Source organism: Augochlora pura, chromosome 3 (genome assembly GCF_028453695.1).
Source record: "Augochlora pura isolate Apur16 chromosome 3, APUR_v2.2.1, whole genome shotgun sequence".
NCBI classification, from domain to species: domain Eukaryota; kingdom Metazoa; phylum Arthropoda; class Insecta; order Hymenoptera; family Halictidae; genus Augochlora; species Augochlora pura.
Genome location: NC_135774.1, coordinates 9,956,851 through 9,976,736, shown reverse-complemented (window position 1 = coordinate 9,976,736; position 19,886 = coordinate 9,956,851). Strand labels below are relative to the sequence as shown.

Here is a 19,886-nt window from a genome sequence, read left to right as displayed (position 1 = left end):
TTTCTGATGTTTCACCGATCTCTTTGTCGAGAATCCCAACAACGCGTAATGGTCAACGAGATGAGTTTTTATTCAGATATCCTCGATACAAAAGTTTGAACGGTCATTCGCACTCTCGAACGAATGAGACGATCGGTTCTTCTAACCAGGTCCTACGTTCTACGGTATAATGCAATTAAATCTTTCTTCGTTACATGTATGCCGATAGCGATAGAGCGATAGAATTAGTATAGGCAAGGTTGTATCGTAAGAAGATAATCTCGCGAGTGAGCAATTCTCCCGAACGCAAGCCTCGTCTCGCGTTTTCTCGGTCCTCGTCGGTCGATTACGGTTAACACAGTGTCTCGTTACAAACGGAATAGAAAGTGTCTTTTTCGCAATGAAAAACCAAGCACACGTTCTGCACTCGCGCATGTTTACGCAACGGACACGCGCGTTCGTTCAGCTCGCAGTTTCCTCCGAATGAATCACGTTGCAATTATCCTCGTAAAGGAATCGCGACTCTACCGGTATCCGTCGGTCTTTCTCATAATTGTATCGTTGCCTTCGAGTGCGATCGTTCCTGTTGTCATTTCCATTGTCATCTCGTTCTCTCGGATTATCTTGTTCCCGGTCTCTCGGTCCCTCGAGACAACCGCGGAACGACAAAGATTTGCTCGATTATGGTTAAGGCGGGCAAACTCTAGGTTCAGTCTTCGTTGCAGGGGAATTCTGCGTCTATGGGCTGATGCATTGCGGCATGGCGGGGCTGCTTTTCCTTCTGGTCTTCTCGCTCGGCTGAGCACCGTTCGTTTGGCCGACAGACTTCGCAGTTTTGTTCGCGTCGCTGTTCTTGCTGAACTTCTCCATGGCTCTGCTGTAAGAGCCCGTGCAAACTCGGCCCCAGAGCCGTTTGTCCTCCGCGGATTGTTTGCCTCGTCCCTCGTTCGAAGTTCTCGCGTCGTTCCTCTTCCGGAGCTTGCCAGCGGTGTCCTCCTTCTCCGAAGGGACCGACTGCGTTTCCTCCCACGAGACTCCGGTCACTTCCGATTGCACGCTGCAAGGTGTCTGACAGCTGCTATCGCTCGACATAGAACACGATCTGACGATAGAAGCTGGCGCGTCCAGCTTCGTCTTGCCATTCTCCTCCTTGCGATACAAGCTCGTAGGCGGCTCGCTCCTTGCCCGAGAAGAATTCCCGGGTGGCGCCTCTTGACTTTCGCAGCTCAAATTGTCGTTCACGATTATCTTGGCGATCGACGTCCTCTTTCTCAAATTCTCCAGATTCTCCTTCGGCGTGTATTGAGAACTGTCCACCCTCTGCAAGATATCCTTCAGATTCACGTTCGCGCACTCCGCGTTATACGTCGGTCTCGACCGGTCCTTCTCGGTCGGCGCTTTTCGACCGCTCTTCCCGTTCGGGATCGCGGACGACGTCTTCTTCGGCGTCGCGTTGCGAGACGCGTCTCTGGCGTGGCAGGTTATTTCCGAAAATATGTAATTTGGCAGTCTTTCTTTTTGACAGGTCGAGTTCCCAAGGAACGGTCGGTCGACGAATGTGGTCGCGGTCGCGTTCATTCGAGCACCTTTCACACACCGCTTGTACTTCTCGTCGATCCTGGTGTCCACGTTGTCCCGGACGTCCATGTTCTCCGTGAAAATAGAGTCGCCGTTGATCTCGATCGGCGGCAAGATCGGCCACCGGTTCTGAGTCGTCGCAGCGTCCTCCTTGTCGCTGCTCTCTATCGTAACTCGAACGATCGGCTTCTTCTCGTCGCTGCTTCCATCTTCGGAAACGGTCATAGTCGTGTTCACCTTGTCATGCGTCTTCTCCGCAGTCTCGTCGGTCTCCTCGTCTTCCTCGTCGTCCTCGTTGCCCGAATCACGGTCGAACCTTTTCAGCAAGCCCTCGTTCTTCTCGTCCTTCTTCCTGAGCTCCTCCCAATTCTTCCGCGGCTTGTAGCTCGTCTTTCGCCGCACGATCTTGGTCTCCGTGATGTCGATGTCCGGGATAAAGAGCCTCAGAGCTTTCGTCCCGGTAGGGAACGTGACCTCGTTGATTCTCTTCTCGGTCATGATCGCTTCCAAGCTGGACTTCGAGGCCACCTCTTGGTGCTTGTTGAACGCGGAAACGAGCTGCGCCACGGTGTACTTTGGTTCGTCGGTCTCGGACTCCGTCGATCGGTCCTCTTTGTCGTCCGAAGTCGCGGAGTTGTTCGAATGGCTCGAGGCGTCAGAGTGCTGCCGCTGGCACGGATGCCTGCCGGCTATCAGATTCGGTTCTGGTTTACGATTCACCGGACTCTCGTCGGAGTCTTCGGTCAGCGTGTCCGATTCGATGGACTTCAGAGAGTCGAAGTTCTCCTCGGACTCGTTCGGTTCGTTTCCGGCGTTGGCCGCGTCGTTCTCGATGGCTTCGATGTCGTCGGTCGTAACACTGGTCATATTGGTCGTAATATCGGTCGTAGCAACGGTCGTGTTCGATGGCTCTAGCTCGGCCACGCTGTTGGTTTCGTTGTCGTCGGGAAGTATCCTCGGCTCGCTCGAGTTCGTCAAGTCCAAGATATCGTTCGCGTCGCAGGCGGTCACGATCGACGCGTCCGAAACGTTCGACGAATTGGACGCGTCGATCTCGGCGCCGAGACGCTTAAAGATCGGCAGCATATCCTCGGTCTTGGCGCGCTGGTAGCTCTTCCGTCTTCGTCTGAGACACTCGAGGCTTCTGTATATATCCAAAACCCCTTGGGACTTGGACAACGATCTTAGCCCGTACAGTTTCTCGCGGGAATGGCTGATCACCGGGTTGATTATCATTCGCGTTTGCAACGAGTTCGAGGTTGCCGAGGGGTTTCCGTTCAGCAAACACGCCTGCGATTGGATTCGATTCAGGCTTCGTATTCGCGACAGCAGTCCTCGGCTCGGACCGTGATTCAGATTCGCCTGCGACCGGCTTTGAGCGCGACTCAGCAAGCCTTGCGTCTGCTCTTTGTTCAGCAGGCAGCTCTGACTGGCGCAACTCAAATTGGTCCTGGATGAGTTCAGGCTGGTCCGCGACTCCGCCGGGCTCGGGAAACCTTCGCTACCCTCGAGACTAGATCGGCTTCCGGTCAGCCGGTGACTCAGGCACATCTCGCTTTGACTCAGCAGACAGTCCTGCAAGCTCTGGTCGCAATGATTCGGCTCGTGCGCGTCGCTCGACGACAGATTCGCTTGGCTGCTCGCCTGGCTCAAAAGAGCCGCCCGTCGCAGATTCTCGCGGCTGACAACCCGCTCGAGCAGGATCTCCCTCGATTTCGACAGGTATCGTCTCAGGTGGGGCGACGCTTGTGTGGGTGCGCCGCGCAACCAGTCGTGACGCAGGCATTGTTTCGCCGTCATCCGTGCACTGGAAACATCGCCAGAGATTCAACAATGAATAGACGCGTTCATTTGTTTGCTTTTTTTATTTATGCATTCAAGTGGGAATAATGAAGCCTAGGCAAATCTACCGAAATATGCGTCCTCAGCGATTTTAATGATGTTGAGATATGTTGGTAATAGACTTCGGAGAATTATGCAAAATACTAATTTTGTTTTTATCGATTGCAAGAAATATGAAGTATATAGCAAATTTTATTATTTTTCAATAACTTTAAGAGGTTGAAAATAATACATGGACATTTTTAAATACTCTCAATGTAACTACTATTATTAATTTGCTAGTATTCAATTTTGTAATAAGTGCATCATATTTGAAGTCTAATTACGAAAACATGATATTTTGAACAATATTTTTGTTTTAAAAAATTGGCGATCGGCCTTAATAAATCAAGCTGTCGTCGAGTTTATCAGTACACATACGAACAGACCAGGGTAAGAATATTTCAGCTAAGAAGTTCAAGTACTTGCAAATACTGTTTCCCTGTGTTATAGTATCTTCATTTGAAACAGTCATTTATTTCTCTATTAAATGACATACTACTTGAACTACTTAAGCTATATGTTTCAGAATATGAACTAAATAGTGAGAAAACTCAATCAGGAAGTAAGAAATAAAACTGTTATTTTTTAACAGTTTGTCCGCGATGGCGGATCATTTCTGATAACAAAATCTTTTAAACTGTTTCCATAACGTCTGAAGTACATTAATTTGGATCAAATGTTACTCGGCATCGTCTTTCAACTGTTCGCTTTCCGATTGTTACAAATAGTCGTCGCCATACGGCGCTAAAAGGGTTAAGCATTTGAGTCCTATTATGTTATCAGAGAACCAAACGCAATTGGTACCTTGGGTCCAGCACCAACAGCTTGGCGACGAAATCCTTCGCCTGCGCCGAAATATCACCGAAGAGCTCCTCCGGGAAGTCCACCTCGCCCAGCGATATATTCTGAAAGGTTTCCTGATCGGTTTCACCGCCGAAAGGAGAGAATCCCGTCAGGAGAACGTAGGTCGTCACGCCCAGGGACCTGAAACGACCGCGTCGATCGAGGGAATCGAAAGCAGGTTCGAGCAATATATCTTTTTCTCATACGTACCACATATCGGCCGCCAACGTGATCGGCTCGTAATGGAGGATCTCGGGCGCTGAAAAGCAAACAACGCTTGTACTTTGGACTGTCCTACTCATACGATTCTGAAAACACCTAGGATTCTCGGTTGACCGACCTCTTTCTACGCGGCGGTGACGCCATGCCCGACGACGCAATATTTATTTGGAAACGAAAATTGGCCGTTCGGTGGGCGTCGATGATCGAAAGACGGGCGAGCGACGCGTACGGTAGTCCCGGACCGACAACGAATTCGTCGTAGCTTATTCCGAAGGATTTACAAAGCGGCGATAAAAGTCGAACTCGACGAGCTATCTCGGGGGAGACTCCAGTCTCGGCGATACGATCGCAAGAAACGTTCTCGTTCGTTACGAAAAACGTCGCGCTCGATTAACATATTCAACGATACGATCTCTCTACGCCGGCCGGATTATTCAACGAATCGATAGGATCAGCGAGAAGAATGTCGTTGATCAATTATATCGTTAACTGCGCAGCCTACGAACGATCGCGAGGTGCTTCCCGCGAAGTAAACTCTGTCCCCACGATTCGAAGGAGCTCATCGACGTTCGAGGGAGCTCGATTCTCATTTCGATAGTCGGTCGATTAAATTAAGATTCGCGCGAGCAATCATAGAGCGAGGACGGCCATTGTAGTCCGCGAAGGGCCGACGTTTCGCGAAATCGCAACAAAGGAGGTGCTCGCGGCCCGGACCGAATAGGTTCGTCGAAGCGGTCGCGCCCGTTACCAGCAGCTCCGACATCGGCATCGCGCAATGAGGCTAACGCGTCAATTAATATCCATTATATTCGCGGACTCGCTGCGAAGGGGAGATCGTCAATTAGCGAGGCGAGATATCGATCGGTGGCGATTAAGCGGCGACCGGGAGAGCAAAGTGCCGACACACCTGTTTACGTCCGCGGCGGAGCCGCGTTCACGGCGCGGAGTAATGCGCGCGATACATCATCCCGATACCGGCGACGCGACGGTAATTTATATTTTTCAGTAGAGCGGGCGATTTTGGTCGCGCGTATGCCGGAAGACAAAAGCGGCTCGTTTGTCCGACATGTGTTTCTCTCGGTCTGTTCTTGTTGGGTAGCCGGTGGGACGCGCGCGATTAAGCCGCCAAGACCCCGTAAAACGGAGCCGCGAGAAAAAAAAAAAGAAAGAATACAAGACTTGGCAGGAATGAGGCTGTGCTTACCCACGTAATCCGGCGTCCCGAGGATCTCACGCACCTCCGTCCCCTCCAGGACCACCCTCGAGATCTCGAAGTCGCAGAGCTTCACCTCGCACTCCGGGAAGCTGCCCATCATCACTAAATTTTGCGGCTGGAACGTAAAGTGGAAACGGTGCACGGTCAGAGGAGGAGGAGGAGGCGGTAGTCTCGCGATTCACGAGGCACGTCGGCCGCGCTCGCCTTCCGACAGCAATTAGCGGCCATTAATTGAGTCGTTAATCGAGCTCGCCCGAAGGCTCGGCTTTTTTCTTCCTTTAATTGAATTTCGATCGTAAATAAGGTACAAACGACCGGAACTCGAGGCAACGAGCCGCGCGGGCGCGTCGCGTTACCTTCGGCAACGAACGAAAACTGGAGTCGTTAAGAATTTTTATGCGGCCGATCACCGGTGCGCGCGGATCTCAATTATAAAACAGGACCGAGTGGATCGAGCAAAGACGATCGTCGTCCAGTCTGGCAGCTTGTTATTAAGTCGCCTGACGGCGTCCGCGCGGATTCTGCGAACTTTTCCGTCGCCCCGATATAAATATTCCCGCCGCGAATCGACGATCGCGGACGGCTCTCGCGCGCGCGAGTGCTTTTACGCGCAAACTGATACCGGCGCGCCGGGAGGACGTGCTGCGACACAGCGCTCACTGCGTTGTCCTGGCGTCAGAAATTAGTAGATCGACTTTTGAATCGAGATAACTAGAATTTACGAACGTGTTGTACGACGTATTGAGGTGAAATAGGAAGTGGCGTGTTTAATACTAATATTACGAAACCGAAAAAGATCAGAAACCAGTTGAAATGACTGGTACTGTAAAAATATTTCTAGGGGAATTGTTTAGCTACATTTTCTTATTGAAGTATATATTATAATATAAATCATACGAAACATAAATAAATCCAATTTAGGAATTGTTATAAAATAATACACATTAGTTGTATTTCAGGCTCGGTATTTCGTGTGTTAAAGATTTGTTAGCGCCTCGAATATATTATGTCGCTTGTTTTGCAATACAAAAATGTGGTCAGGTAAAAATTTGACATTGCAAAAAGGGATGTTTTCTTTTATTGTTTAAAGCATAATCTACTATATGTAATTTATTCTCTGTTATTTTTTGTTCTACTATTTTTCTCCAGACTTTCTTTTCCTTTTCTTTTTAATATATTCTTGGCGTAACTGACTTGAAAGTCGATTTTATTTCCTTAAATGAAATACTATATTTATTGCATCAGTAGAATATGGAAGAATATCGAATTCTGAGTAAAAAGATATTGACCTTCGTTAGTCCTAAACTGAATAGCTGAGGAGTAATTTTGCTTTATTTGCTGAAAATTGTCTTCACTTTTCGCTGTGATACAGAAATCCACGATAAGCGAAATTACTCACTATTACCTGTAGGACTAATAAGGGCCATAAACTTTTCATTCAGAATTCCATATCCATCCATATTTTAATATAAAAAATATAGTATCCCGATTAAGAAAATTAAATTAACCTTGAAAAATTCGTTGGCCCATGAATACCTCGAAGATCGCAGAAGAGTTGCATGAACCACTGCTGTACATAAGTTACGAATTTCGCTGGAATCGCCGGTCGTCTGAACGCGACGCGTCGTAGCCGCAGTCGCAGAATCCGCGGTTCTGCCGCAGAAACATCGGGAGCATTTACATAAACACGGGAGATGCTGTTACGATAAATTCAAGCGCGAACGGGGAATAGAATAGAATATTAAGTTTCCCGGTGAACGAGCGAGATCTTCGCAGCGATCTTTGCTGCGCAGCTGTGTTCTCTCCGCGACGCGGACTGGATTATTTTTCCAGATAGAGAGAGAGAGAGGACAGGCGCGCGCGCGCGCGCGCGTTCGAGTTTCGTTCGAGAGAGCCGCATATTTTCGCGAGCTGTTTCGAGAGAGCTCGGTCCTCGAATTCGAACGCGGCGTACGGTCGCGTTACGCAAGGGAACACGGCGAGGAGAAGAAACGACACACAGTGCATTCGCTCCGGTAGAATCTTCCTGGCTCGAGCGCCGCCGGAGAGGTCCTTGGAGAACGGCGCGTGGGCGCATCTGAATATTCAAAGTTTCTCTCGGTAGTCCCGTCACGCTGCGCGACGCCACGCGGCTGATAAATCATGACAAAAGACGTAAAAATAATTCTTGGCTCGTTAGGCCCAAGCGGAGACGCGCAATTCCGCGCGGGTGGCCATTAGAGAGCGTCGCGGGTCTCGCCGGAATCGACGCCGGATCTTATCGGCCGACGAACGGTTCTCGTAGTTTATTTCGACGGGCGGACGCGCACCATCCGTCGATCCTGGTTAAACGACTCGGAAGGATATCGCCGTGGCCCACGCGATCGGACACTCGACGATGGGCTCGACCCGCTGACCAAACAACGGCGTGGGCCGAAACATCGTGTAACGCGACGGGAAGCTGCGTCCACTCCGGACCGGGCCGTTTACATAGCGAAGAGACTTTCGACGAACGTTTCTTACTTTCGACGCGGCGCACAGTGGGCCCGAACGCCGAAACGCTGGTCAAGCATTGAAAACGCGATTTGAAACGATTTACATCACAATCTTCAAGGTCACGGATCGTGAATCTGATGTCATGTTAATATTTTGATCACCTATTGCTGGTATTACCATAATTATTATTCTTATTATTGTCATTACGCGTTGGCACTTGTATAATCGTTGTTACAGTAGAGACTCTCCTATCCGAGGATTTATTTTCGTAATATCCTGGTATTAGAACATTTAATTATTGTATCAAAATATTTTATTCAAGTTATTTACTAGGCAATAATTGATTTAGATAATAAAATGATTAAATAATGCGTCGTTTGAATGCAAGAATATTGTAAAAATAAATGGATAAGGAAGTCTCATCCTGTTTACGCAATAAATTTAATTAAACGATTAACTAATAAAGTGTAGATTCTTTAATGAAATAGTGATTTCCGGGATTGCAGGATGATAGTTGTTTAATGTCGGAGATAAACGCTTATCAGCGAGGCTCGTCATCAGTCATAAAATAGTAAAGTTTGTTTTTATTGCATTAATATCATGGGAAAGATAGGATAAGCGAACACGAGTGAGATTATACTTCGTGATAGTGTCGTGTGTACACATATCCGGCATTCCTTTGCGTGTAAAACAAGCATTAAGACACGGTCAACAAATGTGTTAACAGAAAAGAGAATTAGGTGAATTAATTTTCTCACGGAATCGTTTCTTTTAAGCTGTGTATGTTATTGTGCTGTCAAAATAGAACTATAAATTACTATCTTCATAATTTTAAATTAGGAAAGTACCATTTGCAATAACAAAACCTGTTCCAAGTTTCGAGAATTAAATAAGTCGAATCAATGGAAGTTAAATTAAAGTTTTGATTTATACTTTACGTTCAGTGATAATTCTTTTTCGTTAATTTTCATTGATCCATATACTCTGAAGTATTATCTGACGATATTACAATTCATTTATCATTAAATTTACCGCAGTTAAAATGACTGTTTTCTTGTTTTACAATTTTCAAAGCTTTGGAGACTCTCTTATGGAAAATGTTCGAATAAGTTACATTATTAGAACAAGTTTTGTAATAAAATCTTTACAAAATCCAAATACATATGATCTTCTCACTTTTGTGAAATCGTACGCGCCAGTTACTATTACTGCTCGTTAAACAATGTTAAACTGTTAAATTGTGTAACAAATCCGTTTGCGGATCTCTGACACCTAGGAAAAAGCGCAGAAAATTACGCAAATTCAAAACGATGGATCAGATGAATTTTCAGATATGTTTGCATTGGGCCATGTCTGTGCAACTTAGCTTAAATGAAAGCTAGAAGTGTTTGCTTTCAGACAAGGTAAATTAGATTACAATAAAATACCGAAATCATCATGAAAAACTAAATGAAATTGACTTTTGACATCGTGATATTTGTAAGATTTAAAAGATACATTTCGGATGGATTATAAGATACACTCCTGCAATTTTTATGCGATTTAGCTTAAATAAAAGCTGGAAATGCCTTCTTTAAAACCGGGAAGATTAGACTGCAATAGAATGACGAAATCGTTTCGTAAAATTGACAGCAAACAATCTCTGACATCGTGGAATTTACAAGACTTAAAGGGGACGATTCAGATGAATTTTAAGAGACGTCCTGCGGAGATAATTCATCAAATATTTTACTAATCTACCGACTAGCAGACTAAAATTGTATAACTATTCTCGTATCGACGACTACACGGTATATGCATATGCATCGATCGTATTACATTTTCTTACAAGAAAACACGTACAGATTCATTACACAATCAGCTCTATATTCGTTACATCGCGAAACGAAGCGTTTCGCCCAGCATTTCGGCGTTTCGGGCCACCGCGCGCCGCGGCGTTACCTCGCCGCGTTAACAGAAACCCTTTTAAGCGCGCTCGGAACGAGCCGAGGCGTTACATTAAATTGCCCCTCCTCCACCCGTTTCAGTAAATGTCGGCCGAGACACCCAGAGGTGCTCCAGTTACGGCGAACAGGTTGGCCGCTCGCGTCCACGGGGACGCGGACAGAGCTAAATGATTCATCGAGTGCGAACTGCCGAGTAGACCAGAATGCGATTGCACACGTTCGCGAAGATGTACGTGGGAGCCGCGCGCGTTTTATTCCGTCTTTCCGACGAGCCGGCCGTACGTTCCAGGAAACGAAACGGCGCGTCCCGAACGCCGCGTCCGAGCACGGTGTCTCGTCGCCGCGCGATGCCTTCTCCTTTCTCTTTCGCGGGATTTTCGCGAGTTATCAGCGGCTGCTCCAGTTATGGCGGTCCGGTACACGTACGCAAGGTACACCGAGGCGATAGGGGACCAGGTGTGATTCACCGACGTAGCCGGGGCGTGGTCGTTGCGACGAGCGTGGGGTTACCCATTGCGTTCTCTTTTTCTTCCACCCCGGACGCTCGTCCCGGAGCGAATTTTTCCCCCGATTCCCTCGGAATCGGTCCGATCTCGGGACTTTCGAATCCGTCGAGCGCTTGGGAAGCCGGGAGAGAACCTGGTAGAAGCCGGGAGGCCGCGCGTTACCGGCCCGACGAGGCTCGCAACGCCGGACAATGCTGATAATTGCATCGATTCGGCGCGGCGGCGGATACCGTGAGGCGCAGCTGCACGCACACTCTCGCCTCGCATCGCGCGGCGTCGAGTGCATCGCTTGCATCGCTCGCATCGCGTGCATCGCGTCCCGCAACCCGCGGCCGTCCTCCACGGTCCCCCGATACGCGCCCCACTATATCCAAATACGGTGGTCGAGTGTTTATGGAGCGCGGGAATAATGTAAGTAAGCACTCGCGAGCGAGCGAGCGGTGCGGCGCGGCGATTCCTCCGATTCCGCCGTGCAGGGCTGTACGATTCTCGATTACAAAAACTGAAATCGCGGCGGAGAGAGATAGCCTCCGAAATGACCGCGGCCGTGTTGTCCGCGCGAAGGCGACACGCCGCGGGATAGGTTTATTTTCTGGAAAGGTACAGCTCTTCGAACGGCGCCGGATTTACAACGTTCCCGGCCGACGACAAATTCGCCCGGCCCTCCAACGAAAGTAAATCGACCGCCGCGCGCGCTCTCGCGCGAGAGAGGAAGACACGTCCGGACACCGATTTACGACGGGGACGGGTTTAAGGTTCCGTTCGACCGATTCTTAATCGGCGAGAGCCGGCCGATCGTCTCCTTTTTTTTTTACCGATCGTAAGTTCCGTGGAAGGTGACGGTCGAGCATGTCGCGCGCAGTTTATATCGGTATTTACGCCCGGTAACACAGCCGGTGAGCCGCGCGAGGCGCGAGAAGCCGCGCGTCGCGCGAGGCAATCGAATTCGAAACGTCCGACTAAATAAATAACCGGCCGTGATCGAACCGCGCGACACACGATTTACGGAGTGTATACGGCGCTCTATGCGTACGAAAAATCGGCACGCGTTGCGGAACGGCTTCGCGAAGGATGTTTCCTCGGCCGCGGACAGCTCGTCGACCTTTCGCGAACTTCTTCGCGGATCCTTTTATCCGTGACGAGAAATCGGATGAGCTCGGAATTCGCCGCGTCGCGAACCGCCATGGTCGAGGACATAAACCGTCGGCGTCGTTCCTTCCTTTTTCCTGATCGCCGCTCGCAATCGGCTTCGCCGTTCCGCGCGCGTTTAATTGAAATTTATATAGCTACGAGCGTTATCCGCGCCTCGGCTCGCGCTTTGTCATATAAAAATGTCGTCGGCGTCGCGAAAAAGTAGCCGCGTAACGAGCCGCGCGATCGATGGTCGAATCGGTCGGCGGATACCCGCGGAACTCTTAATTACACCGGTCGCGAGCGCGATGCTTTACGGTCGCGGCGCGTAAAAATCGTCGATCGGGAAGCCCCGCGGGAACATCGCAGACAGAAAGACCGGTCGTTGTTGCCGGCTCAAGAAGGCGGTTGCCTCGGTGAGACGAAGCGAGGAGGGACGAGAGAAGCGGCGCGTAGTGGTCCGATTTGAAGAATTCAGTGATAGATGTGTGACGAAAAACCGACAACTTTTCCAATTTGATAATTATACAATTTGTATTGTTTTACGAGGGTCTATATATCTGAGATATGAAGAAATTGATGAAATTGAATAAATATTTTCGTTTTTATGAATATTTCAAGTTGAGAGACTTGAGAGTAGAATATTTCGCCTGACAGAGATGTCCTGGCCATTGCGCTCCATATTTTCGCTCAGTTTCTTTATATTATAAACATTATAACTTGTCGATAAGAAATCATACAATTCTTTGGTCATTACTAACAATATTTTTAAAATTAACAATGATTCATATGTGACAAATTTAAAAAGTTCCGCATATTTAATCGCTTGCACTACTATTCCTTTGACGCTGCGTTAATCAGCACTTATTCGTCCTTAATATTTTTAATAATAGGAGCAGACAATTTTTATTTCTTTTATTGCTTGTATGTACTCTGTTACTAAACTTTGATAACAGAAGAATAAATTCTTATTTCAATATATAAGAAATGAGTAATATTCATATTTAATAGATGTTGCGTGAAATCTATATCACGAGCCTGACTCGTTATTATAGTGCAATGGGTTAATACAGGACATTTTTTGAACTGCCATAGTCCACATAGACTGCTTTAAATAATTATGAAGAGATCGTGTCTTTATTGAAACCAGTTTGTAAGTTATAATTGTTTGACGACGTCCGCGACACACGTTGCAGGTAATGATAATTAAATATCTTTTTACATTTGTCGATATATGTCGACCTATATGTTCGATTAAATGCAATCGTTTAAAAGTAATTGTACAAACTATTTTTTACTGCTTAAATATGTATCTCACATTTATATTCCACACGTGTAATATTTTATGAAACTCGTTTTGCGGAAACATGCTTAACGCTTACGTATACATAAGCGTATAACAATTTGACAAGATCTGTTATACAAGAACTTCATATTTTCGTCCCACGTGGTCGCACCGTACGACGGGACACGGGCTTGCTGGGACGACACGCGGCGCGAGAGCCGTCGCGTACGGACAGCATTTTCGCGCGGAGATGTTCCGCGTCTCATCGGCTAAAAGGTGTTTATGTTTCCGCGATCGGCAGAATAAATGGTGCGCGTGCGTCGGGAGGCCGCAATAAATTGCCCGGGAAACAAGGCGGAACAGGGGCGCGAGCAACGCGCGCCGTCGTTTCCAGTCGGATTCGAGTAGTTCACAGAGCTCTCTCGACACTCTGGACGTGTCACGAGGTGTTTCCGGAGGTGCGAGGTGGACTCGCGACCGCCGGGACCCGGCTATCTCTCCTTTGTCCGACCGGTACGTAAAAGGCGATTCCAATTTGTTTGTCGAGCATGTTTATCGCGGAATCGCCTTGGTCGGCCGGAACGATCGCAATTAAAGCTCCTTCCTCTGCGATCGCGGACCGGCGCTCGAGCACTTCTCTGCCCGTCCTCGGCAAGGCGCGAACGAAAAATCATCGCCGTGGAAAATCTGTGCTCGGCGGCGCTCTCGAAACTCGACGTCGGTTCAACGCGCGGCGACCGCGCCGAGCTTTATGACGGAAAAAGGAGCCGATTCGTCATCTAGCCGACTTATTTTTAGACGCGCGCGTTCTCCAGGTATTCGGAGCTCGGCTGAAACTCTCCGTGGATTTCTAGGATTCGCTTACGTAGAAGGCCGCGTTAATTGACGCGTAACACACGTTTCACGCGGTGATACCTGCGTCGCGGTGCAGGTATTTATTATCGTTATTATTATTATTTCGTAGACACGATGGTCTGTACGTAGGAACGGGGAATTACACGCGTTACGTGCTCGCATTGCCGATCGAATTATCTGTTCGTGACGTTTAGAGGTTTATGGGGAACCGGTGAAAAAATCGACGTGGCCGTCTGGTGTGCGTGAAAAGCTGTCGTGATCCGATTCGTCGGATTACGTAGGCCGTATTTAGATTTAACGATGTGTACATAGGAGCACGATCTAGTTCTAAGCGGCGCTGCCGGTGTGTAGAAATTGACCTGTCCAACCGGTATGATTGTTAATCAAATTAAAGGTAAAACCTTGATCGACGATTTTTCTGCGCTCTGGCAATGTGCTCAAGTTGATCGCGTTGAGTATTGTGACATACGGTGAATATTCCAGTTTTTCGTGTCTACAGATTGAAAGCTTATTGAAAACGAAACTTTTTGTATACGAAAATCGATGGTCTATATTTTTTTTTTTATTATGTCTATTTGTCAATATGTAAGATTCAACTTACATATAAAACTTGTCTTTCATTATATGTTTTTAACCCTTTGCACTATAATAACGAGACAGGCTCGTGATAAATATTTTGTGCAAGATCTACTAGATATCAAAACGTTTAATTTCTTTTAAATTAAAATAAAATTGAATTCTTCTGTTATCGAAATCTAGAAGCGAATGTAAAAATAATACAAGAAACAAAAATTGTTTGATCTTACTAGGAATTAGTATTAAGCATTAAGAACGGACTAATGAATACAGCGTGAAAGGAATCGCAGTGCCAGGAGTTAATTCAACGATAGTTGATACAACTACCCCATTCCTGATCGACAAACGCCATGAAACGATCAGCATTGTGTTTAGAAAATCTTCACGTAAAACGTATGCGAATGTTACTGAGTTGCCTCGACTCCGAATCGAGTCGATTCTGCTCGGATTCCGTGACGGGACTCCTGCATGGCCGCTGAGAAACCGCTAAATCGTCGAAAGCCGATCGTTTTCGAATTTGCCGCGCGCGATAATCGAGAATCGTCTCGCGGCGGACCGAGTCGGTTCCGGGATCCGGATACACGAGAAACCGCGGCAAGTTTGCGTCGACCTTTTATGGGTTGAACTTACCTTGATGTCCAAATGGGCAATATTTCTCTCGTGGAGGTAGGCAAGTCCTTCTACTAGCTGTCTGACAAAGTGCACCACGTCACCTTCGAGGGGCACCAAATCGCCGTCGATGAGCGTCTGCAGATCGCCACCCGGAGCGCTGTAACGACACAAATTCCGTGATTTCCGGTGTCCGTCCCGTTATTTCCCATCGGCGATCACCGCCCGGGTCGCGTACTCACTATTCCATCACCAGGATAATCTCCTTGGGCGTCTCGTAGACGTCGTGCAGCCGGACGACCCGCGGCGATTGAGAGCAGAGCGACAGCAGGGCGATCTCGTGTCTCAATTCGGCGCTGCAGTCCGCGTTGAATCTGTTCCTGGACGAGTATTTCGCGGCGTAGAGGATGCCGGTCGATCGCGACCTGCACCGGTACACTTTCGCCCATTGTCCGCTGCGGAACAGAAATACATATATATATATTTCCAGTCGGATCGGACCGGACGGCGGCGGCGGCTGCGACGGCGGCCATTGCCACGACGCGGCCGCATAAAAGACGAAAGCGACCACGAAATTTCGCTGACCGTCAGCGTGATTTTTACGATCGTAGCGGAGGATTCCGTGCGTCTCCACGGCAAGGTCGACGCCGCGGCGCCTCCGAAGGCTACGCCCGCAACACGAAGCGGCCGTTTTTACGCGCCTCTCTTGCCTCCGCGAGTATTTTCTACGTGTGCGCGTACGCCGGAGTTTATTACGCAAACGTCCCACGCGAGCAACAGGCTGCTGCTGCTTCTTCTTCTTCTTCTTCTTCGTCGTTCTCGAAAGATCCGAAGTCGATCGCGGGGGGGACACCTCCTGGCCGATCCAGCGAGATCCATCGCGTCGGAACGCGGCGCCGCGCGCCGGACGCGCCGGTGTCGACGTCCTGCGAACGTTCACGGACGAAACAAGATAACCGAGCCACTCGTAAAGAGTATCCGATAGCGTGTGCAATTAACTCGAGTCGTCGAATCGGCGAGCGGAGAACGGCCCGGCGTCCCTCACCCTTGCCCGCGCAAAAGTATTGGGTCGAGTCGCAAGTTCTTCCCGTTTATTGTTCCTATTTTTTGAAAATAAAATAGACGGCTAAGGTAGTCGTGAACATCTAGGTAAATATGTAAGTGTCGGGGGATGTGTTTTACATAGGGTAAGTGTGTGATAGAAAAATGGGAAGTAGTTTTATATATAAATTGATATAATCTCTTCGAAGTCTACGTGTGATAGATAAACGTAATAAAAGAAGTATAGATTGTTACAGAAATTATATTACCTCCAGGAAATGGTGGGTTCCTAAAGTCATTTCAAGTAACTTTTTCCTTAACACGAATGCAAACCGCGGCTTTGTTTATGAATTATTCACGAAAAACAATGGCCAATAAAATGAGAGATCAGCTGACGCGAGTCGGCCAAACCAATGAACAGAACTAGGCTTCGTGCGCTGCTTTGCTCAATCTTTTCTTGCCAGTTGATCTCGTCTCTCATTGGTCAGTGTTTTTCATTAATAACTCGCTGACAAAACCGCGAATTGCATTATTGTTAAAGAAAAAGTTATTTGAAGTAACTCGAGGAACCCCTCACTTCCCGGAAGTAAGATATTTTGAATATAAAACTTTTACAATCCAGGGGATTGTAAATTGCAATATCATGCAATTAGACATGAAAACAGAGACATTTACCCCATCTATGTACAAATAATTTCGCAATGATGAAAATATCAGTCACCTAATCAGTCATACTCCTAGAACCCGCTCGGTCATCAAGAGAAAAATCTCTTCCACGTAATCAACGAAACGTGTCACAAAAGGTATAAGCATTCGCGGCACGAACCTATGACTCGATCTAATAAATTACCGCGAAACCATCGTAGATCGTTGCGAAACGATTCCATCGATCCTCGAAAAATTCTACGAAGCTGCGCGAACAGCTACGGATCTGTTGTCGCGTAGATCGACGTTCGTCGAGAGCGCGGCCTCAGAATCCGTCCGCGGTGCGCCTAATGTATGAAAATTTATTGGCGTCGTTCCTGGCCATTTTGATCGACCCCCCTCCCATGCCGCCCCCGCGACATCGAGCAATTAACCGCCGCCGCGCTTCGATCCGAATTGCCGTACGTCGGGATAAACGTTCGCCGGGAGCTGGGTCTCTGCAGCGACGAGGGTCTCTCGCGGCGCGACCGTTTTTGGTCCGCGAATGTGCTTCGCTAACGAGCACCGCCGAGCAAAAAGACCCGTTGAAAATTGCAAATTCGAAGCGGAACCGAGAACGAGATACACCGGGAAAAGGAGGCGGTTCTTCGCGCGTTGCGGCCTGTGGCCGGCCGAGATGAAAACGGACCGTCTTTGTGCCGTCGGTTAAATCCGCTTCATTAAGGATGCAAAGTCACCGAGGGCGGCAATCGCGGCGGCGATATCGAGCGCCGAAAGAGGATTATCGCGCTGCGCCCGCGCTCCTCGATACCAGCGTTATTGAACCTTCCATTAACGTATCGGTGGCGCAGTCGATGCACGGAACCGCGGCACACAGCGAGCATAAGATTAATCTATCTGTTCCCGAGGACTTACTTTGCGAACGGCTTCGGGTCGATCTCGTAGTGCTCCGAAATGGGTCCGGTCTTCACCACTCTGGCAAGCTGGGTCTCCTGCACGAGCACCAGGCCCTCCTTCACGTGCTTCTCGCTCCACTGTACCCTGCACCGGCCCCTGCACCGATCCTCGTTCCCGGTCCTGTCGTTCCCGCGTTTCGCCTTCGCGTTCACGCACTTGCCCGACGAGGCCTGCAGGCTCCGTCGCTGGGGTCGCGGGGAGGTTTTCCTCGCGGACGACATGGTCGGCGTCTGGTGGTTCGGCTGGTAGATCATGTTCGGCTATCCGAGCGCCCGTGGGTCCGTTCGAGAGGCTGTCAGCGAACGAGACCGGTCACATCGGAACCAGCAACTCCGTGGGCATCGGCGGACGGTCCCGGCAGATTTCCCGCAGACTTCTTTGCTGATTTCTCGCGCAGATTTCCTCGAGGGTCGATCTCGCGGCAACCCGTTCGGCCGATCGCTCCCGTTCCCGCTGGACGACGACGGTCGACTCGAGATCCTCGGCGAAAGTAGCGCGTGGTCCGTCAGAAGCTCGTCGGTCGGTGAAACAACGCGTCGCTGCTCGGTTCGGTCAGCTCTCTCGAAAATGCGTGCGACGATGTTCGCATCTCGAGGCGGTCGCCGCTCTTTCGATGAGGTCCGCGAGCCTGACGGTCGAGTGCCGCGACTGAAACTGGCCACGAGAGACCACACGCTCCGGCTTCGGCTCCGTTTCAACTCGCGCTCCTCTTTTCTTTCCTTGCCGCGGAGTCGCTGGACCATAGACTACCGTTCGTCTCGTTTTCTCCTCGGTGTCCACCTTGCTCGCGCTCGTCCCTCCGACCTCTCTCGCCTCCTCCGGCCAAGGAGCAGCGTCGCGCCGTGTCTCCTCTTGCCGATCTCGCTCGTGTCTCGTGTCCCACTCCTTCGCGAATCGAGAGTGGACACGAGGCGAGCACGGTCGTCGTTGTTGCTGCTGCTCCTGCTGCTGCTGCTGCTGCCATAGCTGGTTTTAGCGGTGTTTACGGCGGCGGCGGCGGCGGTGGTGGTGGTGCACGACGAACACCGCTGCATCTCGAACGTAGGTGGTATGCGGTCGGGAACGCGTCGCGATCGCGGCATAGACGCCCCGCGTTGCACCACCGCCCCGCTGCATCGCGCGCCGAAGCCGGTGCAGCGGACCTACACCCCCCTTTAAACTATTAGGACACCTGTTGTTTAGGAGGAATTGTAGTATTTTGGTCGGTTGTGGTGGTGTCTGCAAGTATGCAAGAGGGAATCGTATTGTCGTAAGTGCGTATTAAGCTATAAGTTTTTCTCGCTTTTAGTTCATTCATTTATTGTATTTTGTTCGTTGAAAACAGGTTGAGTTCGTTTCATATTCTTCGCTCGATACAACATCGATTCTCGATATGATTCCTTAACCTATTGTTCTACGATGTCTTGTCAGACTTCTGATGGAGATTCTGCACAGTCTAATAAATATTTATGTTATTTAGTTTGTTTAAAGCGAAATAATATTCTATTTTGTTATTTATAATATGTAATCATTCAGAAACATATAGGCATACAATAGCCGTCAATCTTTTTATTCTTCTAGCACATTGTGAACTACAAGGAAATTGTTGCGACCGTAAATGAAATCGTAGTGCAAGCGGTTAACCCTTTGCACTAGCAGCTATTTTAATTCGATATTTAAAATCGTCTCTCTGACCTATAGTATTTCCATTTGAAGTAACTTACTGTATTTTATATGACGTATTTACTGAATTCATTATAATATTATAGTGTTAAATAACGTTAAATAATGTTAAATGATATTATTATAATGTTAAAATTATTTTGAAACGTGATGCAATAATTTTTCATGGCACCTCAGAGTCGCCGTTCCAGTGCATTTGTTAATGCATGCAACGTACTATGAAATGTATGGGGCTATAATAGATAAAAAAGAAGATGTGGGAATTAGTCCAAGTTGTAATTTAAAAATGCGGTAAATATATCAATGAAAAGAATATTCAATTTTCTTTTATGAAATTGATGGTATTTTTATTATAACGTAAAATATATACATTGGTGTACATAATATATTATTACCGATGTCTAAACGAAAACTTAAGCAATCGAATTTGATTTCTAATATAATATAAATATAAGAACTAATTTTTTAATATATAG

At 48.2% G+C, this 19,886-nt stretch overlaps 1 protein-coding gene across 1 annotated transcript; it reads right to left on the bottom strand.

Moving 5' to 3' along the window:
• Positions 1 to 22: 22 nt before the first annotated feature.
• On the bottom strand, positions 23 to 18,612 carry LOC144468212 (uncharacterized). Its single transcript, XM_078177546.1, has 7 exons — positions 17,707 to 18,612; positions 15,348 to 15,560; positions 15,127 to 15,265; positions 5,711 to 5,837; positions 4,495 to 4,543; positions 4,246 to 4,425; positions 23 to 3,364 (listed from the first exon to the last, which is right to left on the bottom strand). The coding sequence occupies exons 1-7, from the start codon at positions 18,000 to 18,002 to the stop codon at positions 718 to 720; spliced, it is 3,651 nt and encodes a 1,216-aa protein (XP_078033672.1). The 5' UTR covers positions 18,003 to 18,612; the 3' UTR covers positions 23 to 717.
• Positions 18,613 to 19,886: the final 1,274 nt, after the last annotated feature.

Coding starts and splice junctions, on each gene's coding strand:
- LOC144468212 (XM_078177546.1), bottom strand. CDS start 18,002: ATGATCTACCAGCCGAACCACCAGACGCCGACCATGTCGTCCGCGAGG. Junction 4,544..5,710: donor CGGGACGCCGGATTACGTGG/GTAAGCACAGCC, acceptor TTTGCTTTTCAG/CGCCCGAGATCCTCCATTAC. Junction 3,365..4,245: donor CTGTTGGTGCTGGACCCAAG/GTACCAATTGCG, acceptor CGATGTTTCCAG/TGCACGGATGACGGCGAAAC.